The sequence below is a fragment of the Colossoma macropomum genome, unplaced genomic scaffold (genome assembly GCF_904425465.1).
Source record: "Colossoma macropomum unplaced genomic scaffold, Colossoma_macropomum, whole genome shotgun sequence".
NCBI classification, from domain to species: Eukaryota; Metazoa; Chordata; class Actinopteri; order Characiformes; family Serrasalmidae; genus Colossoma; species Colossoma macropomum.
The window spans coordinates 21,492,559-21,515,199 of NW_023494785.1; the positions used below are offsets into that span (position 1 = coordinate 21,492,559).

A 22,641-nucleotide genomic window follows, 5' to 3' on the forward strand; every position below is an offset into this window, starting at 1 on the left:
CAGTCTGCCCTCACCACTTATCATGCACGGCAGAAGCCAAACCTCTCATAACGCCGTCTAACCTCAGCGCCTGACACCAGGCTGTCAGGCCAGGAAGACAGCGCTCAGTGAGCAGTCACTTCTGATCCCCAGCCACCCTCTGATCCCTAAACCGAGGAAAAAGACAAGAGTGAAGTAAGGACAGGGAGGAAGAGAGCTCCTCTCGCTCCTCCACACTGCTCCTGCATCTCTGCAAACACTCAGAGAGTTTGTGAGGCGGCCTAATCCCATTGATACATGTAGCAGCAAGGATTATGCCGAGTTTAGCGAAGGGGCTGTTTGGTGCACGACAAAGTGGCCTGGAAACGGAGCTTTACTAAACCCGCGGGCTGTTTGCCATAAATGTAGCATTAAAATCCCCCTAAATGGAAGGCCATGAAATCTAGTAATGTGCTAAAGCAAGGGAGCAAAGTGCATATCTGACCTCTCTTCATTGCACCATCATTATTGCTGTATTATAGGCCTTTATTGTAATAAATTTTACAGCTATCACAAGAAATCTCCTTCACTTGATATTGCTTGGCTTACGCTAGTAGCTATAGAGCGTGCTCTTAGAGCTAGTTGCTATAGAGCATCTGCACACTTTTTAAATTTCATTATTATCTGCTCATCAAAAGTCATCTCATTTTGAAAAATTTCAAGTGGTGATCTGCTATTACTTTCCACTTTAGGGGAAATTCCACTAGTTTTTCAAACACTGCATAATTAAACGGTTAAGATGTAAAGCTATTCAAGGTGGTTTGATGTGAAATCCTCCGTTCTAAAGAAACTTACCTACTTAGAATTGTTACGTTTGAACCAAACATCTGTAAAGTTTGATGTATCTAAAAGCTCTCTCACAAGGTTATTGCATGAAATGGTTACAAATATGCTGCCTAATGTCTGAGACATTTTTGTTTTATGATAGTTTGGGAAGTAATTTAACTTAACTTCTCTCTCGAATGGAGCATTTTGCATCAAACCACTCTGAATGACTTTATTTACACTGAATGATTGCATTACAGATTTTTTAAAAGCTGTGGAATTCCCCTTTAAGGACAAAGAACATAAGCAAAGGTTTTGCTAACATAAACAGGTATTGATTTATACTTTTTGGGGTATATTTTGCAACACTCAGCTTTGTGTTCATCATGGAGTCTTCCTTGGTATGGAGAGCAGTTGTTTCCTAAATGTTGATTTTTTTTCCCCAAACTGCTGCTAAAAGATGTCTCCAAACCTTAGGCAGTGTATGAACCACAAACTATGCTGGAAACTTTTTGAATCTGTTATTAAAATTTCTTTGTTATATTTCTATTACAAAAAAAACTTTCAGCCCTCCATCTAATACTAGTATCAGTGATAAGAAGATAACTTAAAATCCCACTCATTGCTGGCATTTGTGCTGTGTAAGGTGTTTTACGATATGGCTGCTTTCCCTCAGCAGCAGGTTATTGGCCCTGGTGTCTGATGGGGCCTATTTGGACAGGAGGTCCCATTTAAAATGCATCACTGCACCTCAATTAAACACAGCAGTGGGACAGGTCCAGAAAGCTGTGACTACACACTCACAAGCCAGCCTGGCTCTTTTTTGCAGGCTTGTACAGCAATACTCTTATTTTCACCTTAAAATTGCGATACTCTGAAGCCCTCTGCATGCCTTTCACAAACTCCCGCCCCCTCTCGGCCCTGCTAACGAGGGCCTAATCATCCCTTTAATTAGCTTGATCAACTCATTTCACAATTCACTGTTCCTCAATGGAGACATAGATTATGCACCAATAGGGCTAATGCACAGTGGCTAGAGCCCTGATGAGAATTGTGTTCAGTCAGCCCAGCCCGTGGATATAAGTAAAAAAATATATCATTGTGCGCCCTATAACATAGCGCTGTGGAGTGAGTCTCCATGGATTAGATTCTCCCAGAATGAAACCGAAATCCCTCCCCCAGTGAGAGCGCATCCCATGCAAACAAACTGTGGATAGGAAGATCCTGGAACCTGTCTTTTCTTTCAGCCCTGATATAAGCATGACTTGAGAGGAATTGAGTTAATATTATTTTCTGAGCCAGTCTGCCTGGCCATATGAGCTGTGCTTTATTGCGCCTCTGCCTGGAGGAGCTCTACATGTATCCTGGGGGTCTTTGAATGTATGGATGGTGATATATAATGGAGAATAGTACTGTGGACAGTCAGCATCCCAAACACAAACCCAGTCAAAGGATTAGTCACAGGACAGCATAGTAGTGGCATTATGGCAAAAATATGACACTACATATATATATATATATATATATATATATATATATATATATATATATATATATATATATATATATATATATATATATATATGATTCTATAGATGAATAGGACACTATAGCTGTACTGTAGTTAGTACTTTAAATAGTGCTTATCAAACAGGGCTCTATGTCTTGCAGCAAGCAGGGAATCTTTTTTGATATAGTTCTGTTTTAAGGGGTTCTTTATAGAACCCCTAGAAGATAGATCAGATGCTTCAGCAGAGTATTTGCAGAGTTTACAGCACTTCTTGCACTGCACTGGCCACATTCACATTCAGTCAGCCGATGCGTTAACCATATTATGGAAAGTAATCACATTACTGTAATGCGTTAATTTTTAATCGTGTAACACTGGATGGTATCTTTCTATATATAAACATTGCCTTTACTAGAGGAACCTCTTTTTCAAAAATGGAAGCAGTAATGTAGCTTCATGATACACAGTACATATCAGGATGTGTCATTTTAATGGGGTTTAACAAGCCCACTTGACAGCTTCAGTACAGATGTCTCCGTCTTCCTTCTTCTTGCACCAGAGGGTGGTTTGTCTGTTTGTTTGTTTGTTTGCTTGTTTGCTTCTTTCTTTCTTTCTTTCTTTTTTTCTTTCTTTCTTTCTTTCTTTCTTTCTTTCTTTCTTTCTCCTTTTCTTGTTGTCCATATATGTCCCTTAAATTTCTTTCATGGCTTAATCAGATGGCAGCCTTTAAATATAAACCAAGATTCTCACTCTTAACTTTGTACAAAGATACAGTAGAATTGTTCCTCCTGTTTGCTGTGCTGTTACTCTGGGGAGCTGATGTGTGCATCTCTCTGTGTGTGCCCTGTGCTTGTATTTAAAGAAATCACACTCTCAGCCACGTACATCTGTTGTTTCGCATCTGGTTCTTTCAGAACGCACAAAGAATCCTAATGCTAGGTCAATGTGCATGGCTAATGTAGTATTTGAACCCATAGCCTCAAGGGCAAACCTTCTATACTTCACAAGGTGTGCCTCCTGAATTCTGGCTGAGGTTCGAGAATAGCTCCTTGTGTAAAATATTTGTAGCGAGTTGTGATGTGTGTGTTGTAAACGTCTTACAACACAGATTCAAAGGAAAAACATATACAGACCAAAGTACTAAAACAACAATTACAACATCAGACCATATAAGCATGAGTCAATACGCAAATAAATAGCATGACTAGATAAGTGATTAACATAAATAAATAAATAAATAACATAATTAGTCCCCAAAAGGTTGGGGGGAGCGGTTGGGAGATTGGCGTTATAGTGCATTCAAGAGGGGGAATTACCCAGGTCCTCTGCAGGAAGCTGCGGAACGGACCTGAAAAAGGTGATGAAAGGTGACCAGCATCTATAAAAGCTATCCACAGAACCCCTCAAACTAAACTTGATCTTCTCGAGGTGCAAAAAGAAAACATCATCTCTCAGCCAAAGGGAATGAGAGGGAGGAGAGCGAGACTTTCAGCCGATGAGAATTCTACGCCTTGCTAGTAACAGAGCAAAGGAGAATTCAACTGGGTAGTGCCGATGTAAATACTAAAAATAGCTAGTAAAGGGCAGAGACTCAGATGTTTATTAAAGACAGTAGAAAGAGTAGAGTATACAAAGTCCCAAAATCTCCACAGTTTGCGGCAAGACCAAAACATATGAAAGAGGGTCGCCGGATCTTCGTCACAGCAAGGGCAGGCTGGCTTAACCTCGGGATAGATTTGTGCTAGTTTAGCATTGCACAGATGAGCTCTATGGACAGCCTTCAGCTGCATTATGTTTAGTCTTGCGCAAGAGGATGAAGAGTTAACTCTAGCTAAAGCTTCAGTCCACCATCTCTCCTCCAACCTAAGACCCAGCTCCGCCTCCCATTTAACCCTGGCCTCAGAAATCTTTGCCTTATTAAAAGACAAAATCTTATTATAAAAAATTGAAATAAGCCTTCCCTCGGTTTGCACAGTAAAAAAGTCCTCCCGAGGAAGAGTTGGGGGGCATTCCGGAAACATGGGAAAAAGGGATTCTGCACAATGTCGAACTTGAAAAAATCGGAAAAGGTCTGTTCTAGGGAGATTAAATTTGGAAACTAGTGAGGAAAAGCAGCTAAATGTATCATCAAAGAAATCCCTAAAGGTGGTAATACCTCTCCCCTCCCAACTTGTAAATCTGGAGTCCAGGGTTTCAGGCTTAAATAAATGATTTTTACATATTGGACTCAAGGCAGACGCCTCAGTAAAGTGAAACATTCTACGAAAACTGGGTCCAGATCTTTAGAGTAGACACTACTAATGGATTGGAGGAGAAATGAGAAGGGAATATGGGGAGAGAAGAATAGACCAAGGCACGAGTAGAGGATGAGTGACAGGAGAGGGATTCCGTGATACACCATACAGCCTCTGGGTATTTAAACCAAAAGGCCATTTTTTAAATGTTGGCTGCGAAATAGTAATACATAAAATTAGGGAGGGCCAGTTGTGATGGTTTTTAACAAATTTATTATTTGGTTAGGAGACTTATGTTGATATCAGGACCCTAAGTTAAATTTTCTGTTTAGATACTTAAAAAGTAAACATGTATTTACAATAGTGTTGATAAAAATCACTTTATATGACATCATGTAATGAATACTGACCTAAAAGCTTTTCTAAGACAAATACAAATTTAGAAGTAGACTTGTATATGAATATATTCCCAAAACAAGTAAAAAAAAATAGTATACCTAAAAAAAGGCATATATATTTTAAATGCCACACCAAATAGTTTTCATTCAGAACTCCTGTAAAATGTAATGTTTGGAAATATTAAACCATAACCGTTATCCTAATTACTGTGAGCCTTGTTCAAGGTTAATTTGTGGAATGTCTGTCGTTGTTAATGTGTTTAAAGATATCAGTTGTGAGATGTGGTGGGTCTAAATTGTCTTCTGTTTGGTAGAAGGCCAGTAGTTCTAATTGTGTTATATTCACAATGTGTAATTTCAGTTTTCAGTCATTAGTGACATATTAAAATGTGGAAAATACTAAAAAAGGAAACCCTTCTATGAGTAAGTGTGTCCAAACTTTTAACTGGTTTTGTTAAAACTGTGTATGTGGTCTTCACAGTGCCCCCCTCCCCCATCGCTCCACCTCAGCTGCTGAGAGCAGGCTCCACCTACCTTATCATCCAGCTCAACACCAACTCCATCCTGGGTGATGGCCCCATCATCCGCCGAGAAATTGAGTACAGAGCCAGCCATGCGCCCTGGTCCGAAATCAATGGAGTCAACATGGTCACCTACAAGCTCTGGCACCTGGACCCAGACACAGAGTACCACATCAGTGTGCTGCTCACCCGGCCTGGAGAGGGTGGTACGGGACCCCCTGGACCCCCACTAATCAGCAGAACTAAGTGTGCTGGTGAGTGTCTGGAGCATTTTCTTTATCTTTCTTGTCTATGTGCACACACTATATAGTTATATAAAGAGCTAATTAGTGCCCTCCCACAGCTGTTTGTGAATAGCTGAAGTAAGTGCTTTTACTTTCCAGTCAAGTGCTTGTCAAAGTAGATGTGATGTTAACAATGATTTACCTGCCCACAAAATATCCTCTTTGATCTCCCTTTCTGTCATCAGAATGGTGTGATTAAGTACAAAAGCTTTTGTTTCCAACTGGTGCCACACTATATGTCCAAAAGTATCCAGACACCCTTTATAATTACTCAATTCAGCAACTGTAGCCTCTTTCTGTAGGGTCCCAGTGGCCATTCTGCCGGCAAAATGGAAATTAGCTAAAATATTATTAATGAAAAAAATATTTTTCCCTGTAACTATTATCAAGGACAAGGGTTCTGATTCAATTGTTAAATTGGTTCTAAGAAAAAAATCTACATCAGATTCATGAACAGAATTGTTCTTCCCTTCGTGCTCTTGAGTGTGCATAGATTCTGTTCTTACCTCAGAATAAATCCCAACTAAGTTGCAAGTGGGTTTTATGAAGAATTTTCTTTTTAAGAACGGTTTGTGAATGAGGCCTATTATTGACTCTCTATGTGTGAAATGTTGTAACTTAGTGTTGAGCTGCTAGCGAGCAATGAGGCATGAAAGGAGAGGAGAAACCCTGACTGTAAAAACAGTTTACATCTCTCCACAAAGATAGCCGTGCCTGTAGCTTTCTGCAGCTGCAGCTTTCTTCACATCAAAAACTTGTGAAAAAAAATGTGTACAAAAAAATAGCATTTAACCCTTGTGTGGTGTTCATGTTTTTGTTATTCAGTGGCCTGGTAGACCCACTGCATTATTGTTTTTTTAAATAATAACCATAACAGTTTATGTAAAAATACCAGATGTTTAAAATATTGCAAGTGGTCAGCGTAGGGTTCTCCTTTAGCAGCTGTAGCCAGTCAGCAGCCTGTCCATGTTGTCCACCCTCACACACATGCACGCATATGCAAACACATACGCACAGAGACACACACTAACAGCAGGCCATGTAGGAGGAGAACGGAGTAAAGGGACACAGCACCTCCACACTTTTATTCCCCATGGGTTCACCCCAACACCATATTTGTAATAGAAATATGTAGGGGGTTTACAGTGTGAAGTCACTGAAAATGTGTTTTTTTTATACGTTCTTCACAGAAAATGATCAACGGCCAAGCAATAATAATAAATCGCATTCTTAATTTTGGTAAACATTGAAAATGAGTCCCATAGACCCGAACACCATACGAGGGTTAAATACATCAAAACTTAAAAATATTGCTTGCTCACGTGCGAAGATGAAAATCTAGTTCGCTTCCAGTTCTGTAAATCATACACTCTCTCATCATCACCTGAGCCACTTATCCTCTTGAAGCCTATCCCATTGCTCATTGGGCAGATAGCAGGAACATCCAGGACAGGTCGCCAGTCCATCACAGGGAAGACACACAGACATACACATATACACACAGACTCACACTTATAAATCATGCACACTTCCAACTAAATATCTTCAATAATATTATTCAATTCAAATACAGTCAATTATGTATATTCAAGCATTAATGAATCAAAGGATATATATATATATATATATATATATATATATATATATATATATATATATACACAAGTGTGTATGTGTGATGTGTGTGTGTGTGTGTGTGTGTGTGTATATATATATATATATATATATATATATATATTATAGGGGTACAACTGACTGACCTCCAGAGCTCATGGTAACTTCAGTAAAAAGGCATTAAGGTGGACCTGCTGAGACAGTGTCCAGTTGTGCACATGCAGCTTGTATAATCTCCGAAGAGCAGCATTTTCAATAGAATGGGACACACTGAAGCCACACATAGAGCCATAGGTCACCATGCTCAATGCCAGGTGTCGCCTGGAGGGGCATAAATTTGGACTGTGGAGCAGTGGAATTGTGTTCTCTGTAGTTGGAGTGACCTTTGTGATCCATAACTAACATCAGTATCTGACCTCACTAATGCTTTTGTGTTGTGCCTGAATTCATTCAAGTCCTCACAGCAGTGTCCAACATCAAGTGTAAAGTCTTCCCAGACGAGTAGAGGATGTTACCGCAGTAAAAGTGGGTGCAAACTCACAAGTAATACCTTAGACTTCAGAGGAAACATTGGATAAGCAGGTGTCTACTCAACTAATGTGATTTTGAAATGCAGCTCGGGTCTTCTGTCTGCGGCATGCTGGCAGCTGGCCGGGTTGTAACAGTGCCCATGACCTTTGCCACTTTCTCCACATGGCACTGCCCCCTGCTTTATCCCCCACCCACATTTTCACACATTTTACCTCTTCCTCACATCTGATAACATATTGCACTCCCCCCAAGCCTGCTCCAGTGCCCAGACATCACCCATTCATCACTGCGAGCGGAGGGAAGAGCGGAAAGGGCTGGGTAGTGAGGAAGGGTGTGGAAATTGAAGGTTTCAAAGTGACATGGCAGAGGAAGGGAGGAAAATACCAAAAAAAAAAGGGAAATGTTGAGAGAAAGAGAAAGAGAGCGAGCGAGATGTATTTTCAGTAGTTCTTCCATTTTTGCTTTTTACATTAAGCTGTGATTGAAACTCTTTTTAAAATGGCATATTTGTGTGACATCCCTAGTGGTGCCTGGTTGCACATGAATATTGCTGCTGTTAAAGCGGCTGTCATATTTGCTCAACTGTTGAAGATATAATTTAGATTCAATATAGGCACATCAGTGGAGCTGCTAGTGAAATTAAGCTTTCCATACTCTGTTTGTGCTCTCAGGCCCACTGCCATTCCGCAGTTTGTGGAATGCGTATGGAGGGCGTAATTGACTGCAGGACTGAAGGGTGCAATTGGGAGCACTGCACAGTGTCAGAGGACACAAGGCTTTGATTTGTTTGACAGGTCTAAAGCACACAAATGCATGCACGCACACAAACACAGACAGATTATTGATTAATAATGGTATCCTTCAGAGGCAGTCTAGAATCAGGCAGCTCAATATCCAGATTAGCCTCAAAATGAAAGTGGACTCAAGAGATCTTCAGTCCAAACAGGAACGGTATGAGCTTTTAGCTGCTGATAATAAGCCTATAACAAATGCTGAAAGGCAGGCAGGGTAAACAATCAGAGGCCCATTTTGTCAGTTCTCCTGACGTGATGAATATTTTTTTTACTCATCATAAAAACACATCCACTGCATTTAATCATTTGGTTATACCACGCTTTTGTTAAGCTTGATTTGTCCTGCGCTGCACATGGTGTGAATATCTCCATTCGCCAGTGCCTTGCTGCTCAAAGGGGGGGATGTCTGTCTTCAACATGTGCTACAAACAAATGTGACAATCATGTAATCATAGATTTCAAATGAATCCTCTTCTTATTCAAATAAGCTATTACCTTTTTTGTAAAGTACTGAGTGAATATGAAGACTTTTGTGTAGTTATGTGTGTATATATATATATATATATATATATATATATATATATATATATATATATATATATATATATATACACACCAATAAAAACAGAGACTTTTTCACTAGGAAGTCCAAGATGGTCATTTTGACCGTTTTGAAATTTTGAGACAGGATCATTTTGACAAAATAAAACCCTGACTTTCCCTGACTTTTACTAAATTAGTGGTGAAGTTTTAAATATTTCTATCTTGTAAGGCCTTTAGTGATCATTTTGACCGTATACCTTAGATTCATCTTTATGAGTCACTCTTTTTACCCTCTGCTCCAGCGAGTCAGAAGCTATTTTTACAGTGGTTGTTCAGTAGCCTACTCATCTTATCTCATTTACCTCAAAAAATCTTATAGAGAATTGGCAAATGGTTTAAAAAACACAATCCAGAATAGAATAAAATAGCAGCAATACAACACTTTAACACAATTAACGCTTTTTTTACTGGAATGGCAGCCTCGTCAAATGTCCACTGCATTCACATTTTTATGTAGTCTAGCTTTTAGCTGTGTTTCAGCCCTCACAATGTACAGTTTGCCACAGAAAAATCTGTTGTTAATTAATTGCATTTTTACTATACTAAAAATATTCCCTTATACTAAGATAAGTGAATGATGTATATTTGTTGGTTTTATAAGTGCACATAAGTTAATTTCAATCAGTTTTTATGAACATTTCATCTAATTTCCTGTTGCAGTCAGTTTGATCGTTTAGGCATTTAACAAGGTTTTCGCATTAAAGCTGCCACCATGTAACAGAAACATTACATTTATGTTTTATTGTTCTTTGTGTTCATATGTAAATGTAATTTATTTGAAATCTAATGCTTTTCTTACAGAAAAATGTAATGCAAATTATTTGCCTAGTCCATGTTGTCTTATACTGGGGCTTTAGTATTAATCTGTAAATGATTTGCAAAAATCAAAGTTTAAATTAGTCATCCAGACATTTATCATGTTTATCATGACTTATCCCAGCAATACAAAAGTATTTATTTTTTACAATTATTCTTTGCTCTTGTATAATTAATCCTTCGAAATTCAAACTGATCTCAAAATGACCTCTATGGGCCTTCTAGTAGTTATGGAATACGGCCTTTCTAGTGTTACGTGCTAAATAAGCTATACCATTTAACAGGGAAGGAAGAGGCCTGGGGCTAGGGCTGTGAAATAATCGCAATTATTTGACATGATTTCTAACTTGGTGTTCTAACATGTTTGGAGGGCAGCAGTGAGTAATGTTGTTGTGTTTGTTAGCTATGTAGCTAATTTTACATTGTTGGCATGTAGGCTAGCTAGTTTTTTTTTTGGTTGGTATTTTACTTTTACTTTGCTTGACTGATTTTATGTAACTGTAGACATTTGTCTGAGTATTTGGATGCACGCAACAGTGCATTGTGTCATTTTGACAGTACAACCAGTATTAGCCACTAATCAAACATAGCTAGGAAGCAGGATGGCTAATCAGCCACTTTAGGCTTGTACTTTAATATTTGCATTTAATTAACAATAAATGATAATTAAACTGTTAATTGCAATTATTTATATGACAATTGTCAGCAAAGCTGTGGCAGTAATTCTTCTTGTATTTATTGCAGACAGCACTACATAGATCTACCCTCATTGCATACTGACAGTATGGACAATGTAAAGCGGCGTTTGCCCGATTGATCAGCATCAAGTACCTGTCACTTGCTATCCAATAATACATTATGTATTTTTTCTGCGCTCCCTGCTGAAAATGAGTAACAGTGACATTTTAGATAATGGGTGCAGTGGACATGTAGCATTAAATCGAAAAAGTGATATTTTAAATGTATATTTACGTTTAAATATATAGATTATTTTCACATCAATAAAATGTAACGTCAATAATTTTATCTTTCTGTTCACTTTATTTTTGGCAGTAATTATGTGATGTAATATATTTATTCACATTGTAATTCTGCAGATGTTTGGATCAAGTAAAATAATTGCATTCTTTTTTTCAGTGTAAGGCCAGGTCAAGTTTGATGATAGCATGGGATTATCAAATGATTTAAGGCAGGTTTTTTTTTATCAAAATGTGCTTATTTGGTCAAATATATAGATTCATCATATTTGGATATTTTTTCAGTCTGGAGTGAAATTTCTAAAGGCAGTTTATACTGTAACTGAAACAGAGTTACCTATTCAGTATGAGAAAGGTACTCTATCATATCCTAAATTTATCTTGGAGCCAGGCAGGTGAAGCTTTACCCTTTTGTCTTTGTGGGCTGTCTGTGGTCACAGTCCTCCCGAATGTTTTTTATAGAGAGAGCTCAGAGCTACATCATCCCTCTTTATAAACTCAGTGAGTCTTGGCTTCTGTGGCACACTGGGAAACTGTAATCACCTTCCCCTTCTCCTCACGAGCCCCTCAAAATGGCCTTCTCCACCGTATCTGCACAGGGATACTATTAGCTCCTGTGCTCAGCCTCACCGCTGACAGTTGTGTCATTGGAATTGTGTGAAATGTTCCTTGCCTGCACCCAAAGACAGCTTATTAGTTTGTTTCATTGTGTGGCCGGGAATATGTACATCCAGCTCAGATGGTCTATCTTCTCCAAGCGCCTCGTTATCGTTTTTACTGCCAGCACTGCGGATGCTTCTGGGACCCTGAAGTGATTCCTCCCCCCCAAAAAAGAAGGAGGAAAAGTGAAATAAGTGTGGCATGACTGGCTTGTTTCTGGCTTGCCTCCTTCCCTTCCCTGGCGGAAAGCTCCCAGCAGTGACCTACATAGCGCGTAAACCCGACGTGTTCCTGTGGGTGTAGTTGAAGAAGCGCAGAACATGTAGCAGAACATGGGCGGCTGGGGCCAGGTGTGCTTGATGAGCCATCACTGGGATGAAGAGCAGGGAGCATTAACCCTCCTAGATCCCCTATGGTGCATACTCAATAAAATATCTCTTCTTACATTTTATTTAATTATTTCTCACTTGTAGCCAACAGAAACAAGCAGAGCATTTTTGTCAAAAGTACAGATTCTAAACTTTCTTTTATTACTGAATTTATGTTTTTATCTTTTTTATTTTCACATCAGAAGAAATGGAGAAAAGGCAGAAGTGCAGACTGAAATCTGTTGATACAAAATGTAAATTGAATGTAAATGGATTTGTAATAATATAAGTATGATTATAATCTAATTAAGCACTATTGTTATGCATACAGTCTTGGTTTGTGGATGTTTTTCCATTTTTTGACGTGGAAATTTCAAGAGCAAAGACTGAAGATTGAATGTGAATCAATCTATAATTCAAACAATTTGTCAATTTGTAATACTCTGTAACATATATGTAATAAGCAACATACTGAGGTATTAATTATGCAGTTACATATAATTATAGTAATTCTGATGTATAGCAAAATTACAGTAATAACCATAGACTTCTAAGGATTAAAGCAGCAATGGAGAGGTTCCCTTTCCAGTTGGTAGTGCTGCTGCTGTAGACCACTACAGGACATCTCAGCCTCCTGAGATCAAATGTTTCAGCTCCGTTCCACACCAGAGCATTCCTCTGTCAACACAATGAGGAAAAACTCAGGGAGGTCTTTCATCATGCCAGTGCCTTTTTACAATGTATCTACTCCTAACTATGAACAAATGTCTCTGTGTCCTCTGCATTTGTTTCCTTTAAATTCAGTGTAATCCTCTGCTTAGCAAGGGTAGAGTGATGTTTGGCTTGTTTCTTGTTTGAGTAATCTGGCAAATGGGTAGTAAGCTGTTCTTAGTCTGTTCTTCATCCATGAGTGATAACTTGACTAGAGTTCTCTCTGACCTCAGTGAATCTGTATCTTAAAGTCACAACAGTTTCCCCCCCAGGCCTTTATTCCAGGCTGTGTTGGCCAAATCCTCACCAGCACCCTACGGTCCACCATCTGAGCAGGAGTCCAGAAAGCTTCCCCATGCATCAACATTACCTGGAGTAATAAGGCGGAAATTGGCCCATTTGGACTCCCAGCTGTCCCGGGGCGATCAGTACGCTGCTCTAGGCCTTTGGCTACCCTTACTGTGTTCTGTCCCATTTCAGAGTGATGCCAAGGAGTGGGTGCCCACGGTGCAGGCTGGCAGGCTGACAAAGCCTCTGAACGGGGTTAAGGGAAGTGGAGTGGCACAATAGCCCACTTTGAGACCCTCAATGAACACTGTGTAGACGCTTGGGCTGTGTTTTCAGGAGAACACGAGCCAAGAGCACCCGATGTGTTTGCTTTTAACTAACAATCAATAGCTTCATTAAGACAATCAACACTCTATTTGCTTGTGTTTCCTGCTGAGCGATACCTCTGCTAGCCAAAGCACTTAGGTACATGGCTTCTTAGTAAATATCTACGAAGAGGCTTTGTTTGGTTATATCTGATTTACGGGACATTCACTAAAGTTGGAGTAAATGTAGTGCATAGTATGGCGTGCATAGCACTATTTTACTGTGAAACGAGTTAGATTTCTGAGAATTCTATTGTAGTAATTTACGGTGTGAACTATAATGATTTAATGGCATATATTAGATGTTGTTACGTTTCCCTTTCAGAAGCCTTTGCACAACTTCCTCTATGTCGTGCTGGGCATTAGACTTTAAATGTCTTAAGGAACTGTGTTTCTTAAGTGAAATGCCTGCAGTGCAGTAAGATGTCCTTTAAGAGGAGGCTCCTGGAGAGAAAATAAAGACCTTGGGCAGTAACCTTATACTTTCTCCTCTGTCACTGCCTCTTTCTCAGGGCCATTAGTCACAGCCCCCCTTCCATTAAAAGAACAAAGGAATACAATACATTATGAGGAATATTGTTTGACAAAAATGCATTGATTTTGTTAATAATGGAGCATGACAAATGCATTCATTGATGGTGTGCAATAGTGTCCTTTACTCACCCGCCTCGTTGCCTGCGCCTGTCTCTGAAACACAGGGGTGGCTGTGCTCTCGAGGACAGTGGCTCTCTCTGTCTCCTCAGCCGATATTGCATGGGCTTAGCAGGCCAAAAGAGGTGGCTGTTCCTTTTGCACCAGCCAAATGAAGGCAGCATTAACCCAGCAGTAGCCATGCATAAGCAGTGGCATTCTAAAAATAAGCGGTCGGATACAATGACCCAGCAGTAACAATAACTGGCAGAATTGGACGTCCTTGGTTGGGGCTTGTATTTTTGTCGCCGCATGGCCCCTAGGCAAAGAGCAGGCAGGCACTTCATTTGCTCAGTGACATGTAGGCGGGAAATGGTGGAAGAGAGAGAGGGTAACAAACAGCCTGTCCTATTAATTAACTTAATTGGCATGAGTTTCACACTTGGTAGCAGGGGGCCTGTTTTGGACATGGTGGTGCCCCCTACAGGTGGCTAACAAGCTACAAAGTGGTCTTCTCATGAACAGTAGATGCACATGGACTATGGAGAAGATTCCATGGGCCTGTATTGTTAAAACATCATCATAAATAAAACAGGAATCCTAGACCAGCATTCATACTCTGACAGACTGTGTGAATATGAGCCTAGATCTGAAACAGTCATAACAGGGGGAAAAACATGAAATACAGTACAGAAATGATAATCATTTTTCTTAGTGATGAGTGGCATCAGTTCACTGAAAAACAGTTAGTGAGGATTTGCTTTTTTAAGAATTAGATACTGAATTTATGTTAGATGTGAATGTAATCCACATTAAAAAGCAACCCACAAGAACTACATTCCATTTCATTGTGCTTTCAACATGCCAAAATGAAATGCTAAGTGCATCATTGAATTTTGGTCATATGACCCCCATTGTCCTCCCTGCATGTCCATCAAGACTTAATGGAGATCGTGCAACATACATACACACATCATCTAAACCGCTTATACTTCTGGGTCGTGGTGGGGTGCTGGAGCCTATCCCAGCTGTCATTGGGCGGAAGGCAGGATACACCCTGGACAGGTCGCCAGTCCATCGCAGTTTGTCATGTTTTCCACATGTCACAAATGAAAAATTGTGTCATTTGTGCATTGCATTTCATGTTTTTTTTCACTATTATGATTGCCTTAAAAGAGACATCTACTGATTTTTTAAGATTTCTGCAAAATTAAGGCCAGGGCCTGCTGACAGGCCCAAAGATTTATTACACGCTCCTGTAATTTAAGAATGGCTCAACCAGTTGAAGTCCCTGTAGTTATTAAATAAGAAGCTTTAGTATGTAACAAACTTGGGATTGTAAGGGGTTAAACCATTATGATGTAACTATGTGAAGTCATTCAGAGTGATTTGATTTGATATGAAATACTCAATTTTAGAGAAACTTTTTAGTGATGCTGGCAGGAATCAGATATCCAAAGCATTGAATGCTTCTAAAAGCTTTTTCACAGAAAATAATTGCCAGTAATAGTTACAATTACACTACCTGAGACAGTTCTACAATAGTTTTGAGATAAGACTTAAATGCATGTCCTAAATGGCCTAAAATGCATAAAAAAAAAAAAAAAATTGATGACAGAGAGATACATGCAGAGCATTGTAAGGCAAAATAGTCTTCAAACACAACTTATATTTTCTGATTTACCACAATTTTAACATTATCAACATTAGCTTATAAGAAGACACATGTAGGGTCACTGATTTTGGATAGTAAAAAAAGCTGATGTTTGTGTTGTAAATATTGTGATCCATGGCTGCTGTCACCATCATTGTAAAGAAGAAAGAGTCAATATGTTTCTCTACAGTTCAGCATTTCACATTAAACCACGCTAATGAATTTGTTTACATCTCAACAACTGAATTATGCCCATATTTTGAAAAAACAATGATGGCATTCACTTTTAAGAAAAGGGGTAGCACAGAATACTCTTCATAAAGGACAGATTTCCTCCATATTTATGATAATGTGAAATGACAAAGGCAACGAATAACAGTTATGTTATAACCCTTTCTCTCTCTGTCTCTCTCTCAGAGCCTATGAGGGCGCTGCGTGGTCTGAGAGCAGTAGATGTCCAGGCTCGTCAACTTACCCTTCAGTGGGAGCCGTTGGCCTTTAACCTGACACGCTGCCACACCTACTCTGTCTCACTGTGCTACCGCTATGCCACAGCGGGGGGCGGTGGCGGACACAACACCACGGTTAGAGAGTGCCTAGCTGTGGAGCGCAACACCTCACGCTTCACCCTCCGAGATCTGCCACCCTATCACACCATCCACGTCCGCCTGGCCCTCGCCAACACCGAGGGCAAGAAAGAGGGCAAAGAGGTCACCTTCCAGATGGAGGAAGATGGTGAGGAATGCTATCATTAGTAGCAGTTAAATTATTGGGGGTTTGATTTATCACACACAAATGTACTGTAACTAAAACAGACTCCATAAAACTTTGCTGTGGTTTGGCAACCTCTTCTTCAGCGCTGAGCGGAAGAAGGGAAGGCTTGGCAGTCTCAACTTGTCTTCATTCATCTCCTGATGCATGTCTAGGGAAAAGTACGAGTAAAAACAATTCTCTCTGATCCAGTCAGCATCAGCATAATAAAGACGCATACCCTGTTCTATGGATGTGGATGAAAAATTAATTATTCTCACAAAGGCTCGCAGAGGAGCTGGAAGGGGGAGATTTTGTGCTTATTTCTGCATTATATCTGGCCGTAACAGCATTAAGATTCCTGGATGAAGGACAAATCATTTTTTCCGTTGGGAAAATATAAGACAAAACACAAGCTTTTTGGTGTGTGTGCATAGCATTGTATTTGCGCGTGTGTCTGTGTGTGAGAGAGAGAGAAAAGCCTCCATTATCAACACTTTTCAAAAGCTTCAATCAGCAACTCTTCCTTGTAGGCTGTCACAGCAGAAAGTGATAGATTCAGTGCATCTGAATGTTTTCTCTCTCCAGCATATCCTGCACACACACACATGCATGGGTGCAGGAAAAGAGGTTGCTAAGGGGGCTGCAGCACCCCCAGATTTTAAGATCATGCAAAAGTGCACTTTTAAATTCAGCGTAGTGAAGACCTGTGTGTTTTTTATTGTTTTATTTATATATTTTCAAAGCCTACAGTAGTCGTGCACTGTTTAAGTTAAAGCTACAATTTTATTACAGCCAGTCAGATCTCATCCCTCACCAACTGTTCACTGCTTTGTGGTTGTGTCATTAAAAAGGAAGCAATACAAACAGCCTAATTCATCTAACATTATAATGCCCCATGGTTTTAGGCACCTAAGAAAGTTATTTATTTGGGCAGTAAGTAATTATGTGCTGTAACACTAACATTAGAATAAAGACAAAAGCATTAATACAGTGAGTAATGATTTTAAGAAAAGTCACTGTGTTTTTTAACCCTTTCCATACCTCTCCTTGTGGCAGTCTAGGATTCCTTGTGATTATTGTTCAATACCAAGTTTAATCAGTGCTTCGTTATGTTAAATCAAGTATGCTGTTGATGGAATTTATCAAATCCAGTGTGGTGGCTGAAGCCATGCAGGAGACATCTTGACTTTGATTTTTTTCTGCAGAGTAACATACTTGTGTTTTCACCAATTAAATGCCACACTGAGTCTTCATTCTGGTATTGAATATCAGCATGAAGCTTGACTATAGAAATGACACTATTGGTCTACTAATACTGTGCCTCATACCAACAATATGATTGGCTGTCCAGCTCCATGGAAAATCAGCACCACTTGTCCCACTCCCACGCACAACCTAAACTCTTTGTCCCGCTCCCATGTGCAGCCTAAACACTTTGTGAAGCTCCTGCCCGCAGACCTGTAGAACTGGTCTACATCTGCATTAGTCATGGTTGAAAAGGACTGCCACATAATAGACTTCCTTTTAGTTGCCTTTATTTTTGTGCATTTGCCTTTACCAAGAGCGTTTTCCACAGCTTCGGTCTCTGATTGTCAGACTGTCACTCTGCTCTGCTGTTTCTGTAGCCCATCAAGAAAGCAATTCACATGATTCACACGATTGTTCCTGTGATTACTTCTATTTAGAACTAGTTTATTACTTTCTGTTGCTGTTAAATATTATTTGTATATGTCAATTATTAAGTGATTATTATCATTTTATTTAGGCTGTTCATTAGTTTGTGGGGGCGTCATCCCACCCACCCAGAGAAAGCGAGGCCAATTGCACTCTCTTGGACTCCTGGCCACGAATGGCTGTAGCATCACCAGAGATCAAACTTGCGATCTCCTAATGATAGGGACAACACTTAGATGGCTGCAGCATTTGGGAGCCTGGGCCTGTTTTTATTTGAACCACTTTCTTTTACTGTGGCTGTGGAAAAAGGTTTGAAAACGAGAACAAATTCTCTTATAATTGTAAATTGATCCCAGTGTTGAATAGCTGGCAACCCAAGGGGACACATTCTCATAGAGTAGGAGGAACAGCAGAAGAGGCAGAAATGAGTGCTTTGAGTTTGTATGTAACATTTTTCAGATGTAGTGATTATTTTATTAAATATGCTGTAGTTTTTACACACGTTTCCCATTCACATACAGCGTTTGAGCTTCAGCAAAAACCATTTACAGATGTCCTTTTACCAAACAGATAAACAGTTAAATCAGCCTCTTTGCTCAATAAAATAAAATTCATAAAGCAGGGTACTGTCTCAGCTCTGACCAATTAATGTGAGTGCTTTTCATTTTGATGCCCATGTTATCTATTATTATAATAGCTTATGATAACAAAAATGAATTTCCATGTCTTTTCCCCAAAATTAAATGTCTGTAGTTGAATTAGGTATTATCCTAATGTTTATCATTAAAAACCCTTTTTGAATGTTTACCTTCTATATTTAAATATTTAACCTAAGTTGGTGCCCATGCACATGCCATATTTATGTTGCCTAAAATTTCAGCTTTCTCTGTTCTTGCATACACATTAGGTCTGATGTGTAAAGGTCTTTTTTGAAGACTAAACTAGAAAAAAGTAATGATGCTTTGCTGCACTAGTTTGTCATCTCTCTAGTCTCTGTTTCTCCTTTCTTTTTCTAGTCTGTCTTACTCTCTGACTCCAACTCTTTCCCTTCTCAGTGTTAATAACTCTATGCTAATGCTGTGGGGCTAAATAAGGAGCCCTCTTATCAACTTCAGCATTGCATAGCGAGTCACTCACTGTAGCTTTATGTTGCCATTTGTGAAAGCTCTGTAGACATGAGTGCCACATTGCCTTCTCTCTAAAGCATAATTGCTTCTCTTCTGTGTAAACTAGCCTTGCCCACTGTTGAGTATTGCTTTTTCTGTCTCTGTCATTTAGCTAAGCTTACAGGCTCTGTGTCTGTGTCTCAATCACTTCTTTTATGCTGTTAAAAATAGCCTATCAGTTTTAATTTGCTGTGCCTCAATGATGTGTAGAAGTCATTGTTAATCTATCAGCTTTGTAATGAGAGAATTCACCCCACGTGGGATTAGAGGTCCTCTTATTGCTCTTCCTTTAATGGCTGTCAGATGCTCTTCATGGTCATTCATTGTTTTGCATTATGCTCTCTATGTTCTTTGTTTTGTGTTCAACCTCAGTCTCCATCTAAAGCTGAACAGCTTTCATTCCTACGGCTGTTTGACAATCATACAGTGTAATATTTGAACATGTTGCTGTGGTGCTTAGCTATGAGCCCAGAGATGAATGTTGACTTGTAGCAAAACACTTATCCTGGAACACTGACAGTATGCTACAGAATAAAACCACCTATGAAATAACACCCACATAATTCACAGTTTAAATAGACACAAACACTGTAAGCATTGGATATCTTACTGTGTATTTGCTGCTAATTATTATCAGGATGTCACAATATTTAACACATTTTTTTCACAGTAAAATACTGTATTCATCATTTCATTGTGAGGTCAACTCATCTTTATATATTTTCTGTAATAACACAACAAATTACTGTGCAGTTGATGTTCATCTATCATCGGATCTGAAAGCAGCTGAGAGTTAACAAAATGTTAACATTTGAATAAAAGTATTTTGAGTGTTTTTATTCTGACAGTTCAGGTTTTGGTGTTTTTAAAAACTGTTAATATTTAAAATATTTACAGGTGTGGTATAATGAGAAGTTTTTTTGCAAATGTAAATTTACATTAAATTACTGGCTACTGATTTGCATTACTTTTACTGTTGTAAAAATACTGGAGATTACGGTATTTCAATTACAGCTTATTTCTGTAAGTGTAAAGTAGAATACAGCTACATCACAGTAATCTTGTAGTCCAGATGACTGTGAAGTCACAGTATAAGGTTGCTCTAGTACTATTATTTACTGTTAATGTGGTTCAGTAAATAACTGTGAACAACTAGTAACCAATAACTTACTGTAAATTTACAGTAAAATGTTTTACAGTGTTAATATGATCAAGCCCCAATCCCTTGACACACACATCTTAAACTAATCTCTCACAGTTCCTGGAGGAATTGCCCCAGAGTCCCTGACCTTCACCCCTCTGGATGACATGATCTTCCTCAAATGGGAGGAACCAGTGGAACCCAATGGTCTCATCACTCAGTATGAGGTAAGTGCTTCATTAATGTCACTTGCTCTCATAGTCTAGTGTCTAGTCGTTCATTTTAAAAAAGGTGGTTCACTGATACATTCACAGAAATTTCTCCTTACCCAAGATGTGTTCAGCCAGCTAAGCTCTTGACTGATCAAATACGTTTGGAGAAAGGAGAAAATTTCACAAACTTGATTCTTCTGTGAAGTGTTCCTTTAACTGTACAAATCAAATAAACATGCCTTACTCTGTTATGCACGATTTCAAATGATGTAGCACAAAAAATCATTTTAAAAAATCAATGCAAAGGAGCCCTGAATTTGTCAACATTAACTTGGGGTGTTTAGCTGCAGGGCATTGCTCTCAGGATAGAGTTACCGACCAGAGTTCAAGTGTTTACTCGGATAATTATCACTTAGGCCACCATTGTAGCAATTATTCTGACAACCTCCCTCATTCCTCCTCTTCTCCTCATTAGTGGAGAAAAGAAAGAAGCACAAACTGAAAGTTTGTGTATGTCTGTCTTCTGGTAGGGGTTGTGTGGGTGGTCTGGTCTCACACCCTCACCACAGATTCCAAGCCACAAAGCCATAACATTCCCTTTGCCATTACTCATGATGGTCAGTGAATACCTGAGTTCAAAGGCTGCAGAGTCTCTTGTGTTCCAGTGTATTTGCGGAAAATTAGTAAAAGGGCCCACATCGTGGAAAAAACAAATGTTCTTTGCTTTTTGAAATAAGCAAATTTGAAGTAGTGTTTAAACAGACCACTCACCTTCTGGTCTACGCAGTCCATATGTGGAAATTAAGGTGTTTAAACATTTTAATGCATTTTAATGAGTCTTTTAAACTGGTCTCCTTTTTGAATGAGACACAGTAGAGGGTGGCCAATCAGAACAGGGGTCATTTACATATATCAGCCTGTCAGTCATGTAAGATCCTGTTTAATTATAAGGAAAAAGAAAATTGGAAAGAATGGTCTTGTAAGAATGAAATGTGACATTTTTCATACATAAACACAAATAAACATTGCAAGTGTTAGAAAAGTAAAATACAAGAAAAACAATACATGAAAAATATAGGATAGAGGAGTGAGTTAACAGCAAGTACTGAAGGAATACTTGCACTGGGAAGAATCTCATAGACATAAATGTGTGACTATTAGAATGATGCAGTATGAACTTGCTGCATTTGCCTGACAGGTTGGTGAGTTATTTTAATGAATGGCGTCTGCCACAAATGCTCCCGTGTGAGTTTGTATACACTTGGCTTATTAAGTGGCCTATCTCAGGTAGCTGTAAGTGCTGAGTTGTTATAGTCTGTTTACTGCTGGGTGCAGGCCCGTCGAGGTTCATCAGCATGTTCAAATCAGTGATTGGGACCTGGCCATGCATTCTGCCTGCGGCTTCAGAGCCGTAAGAGCAGCCCTTCTCTAATTGGTCCCTCCTGTACCAACTAAGTTGTCTGTAAGTGACAGAATAATGTTTAACCCAAAAGTCTTCATTACAGGGATATATAAATATAAACTAACATAAATGCTAAAATGTTTAGGATTCCATATTACTAGCTAATAGCCTGCAAGTGTTCATAAAAGTGCTACTGGTTGTTAGGACAGATGTGATAAAAAAAGAGGGTCAGGAATGGTAACATATTTCCCAGATGAGGCTTGAACTGTCTTGTAGTCTTTCAGTGTAGTTCCTAGTTTATCAGCTACAGTCATGAGCTTGGTGAATGTCCAGCAGGTCTTCCACAGTCAGCATCTGCCTCTCTGCTCCACTGTTCTTTTGTGTCTTTCTTCACTCTGCTCACAGCTGCTTGACCATCACCCTCTCCCACAGCCATGCTCCTCTCAGTCTGTCGCCAAAATAGCTCTGCCTCTGTCAGGTATTAAACTGTCTCACCTTTAGAGTGAAGGTCCCTTTTGTTTATGGCCCAGATGAAGTCAACGGAGTTGTCTG

At 39.3% G+C, this 22,641-nt stretch overlaps 1 protein-coding gene across 4 annotated transcripts in view; it reads left to right on the forward strand.

Moving 5' to 3' along the window:
* ptprub (protein tyrosine phosphatase receptor type Ub) overlaps positions 1–22,641 on the forward strand; it is a 241,553-nt gene that overhangs the window by 146,251 nt on the left and 72,661 nt on the right. For all 4 annotated transcript variants that reach the window (XM_036587010.1, XM_036587002.1, XM_036587018.1 and 1 more), the window contains exons 7-9: positions 5,407–5,700; positions 16,159–16,476; positions 20,593–20,702. In XM_036587010.1, coding sequence (XP_036442903.1) covers positions 5,407–5,700; positions 16,159–16,476; positions 20,593–20,702 — 722 coding nt within the window. The remainder of the gene's footprint in view (positions 1–5,406; positions 5,701–16,158; positions 16,477–20,592; positions 20,703–22,641) is intronic.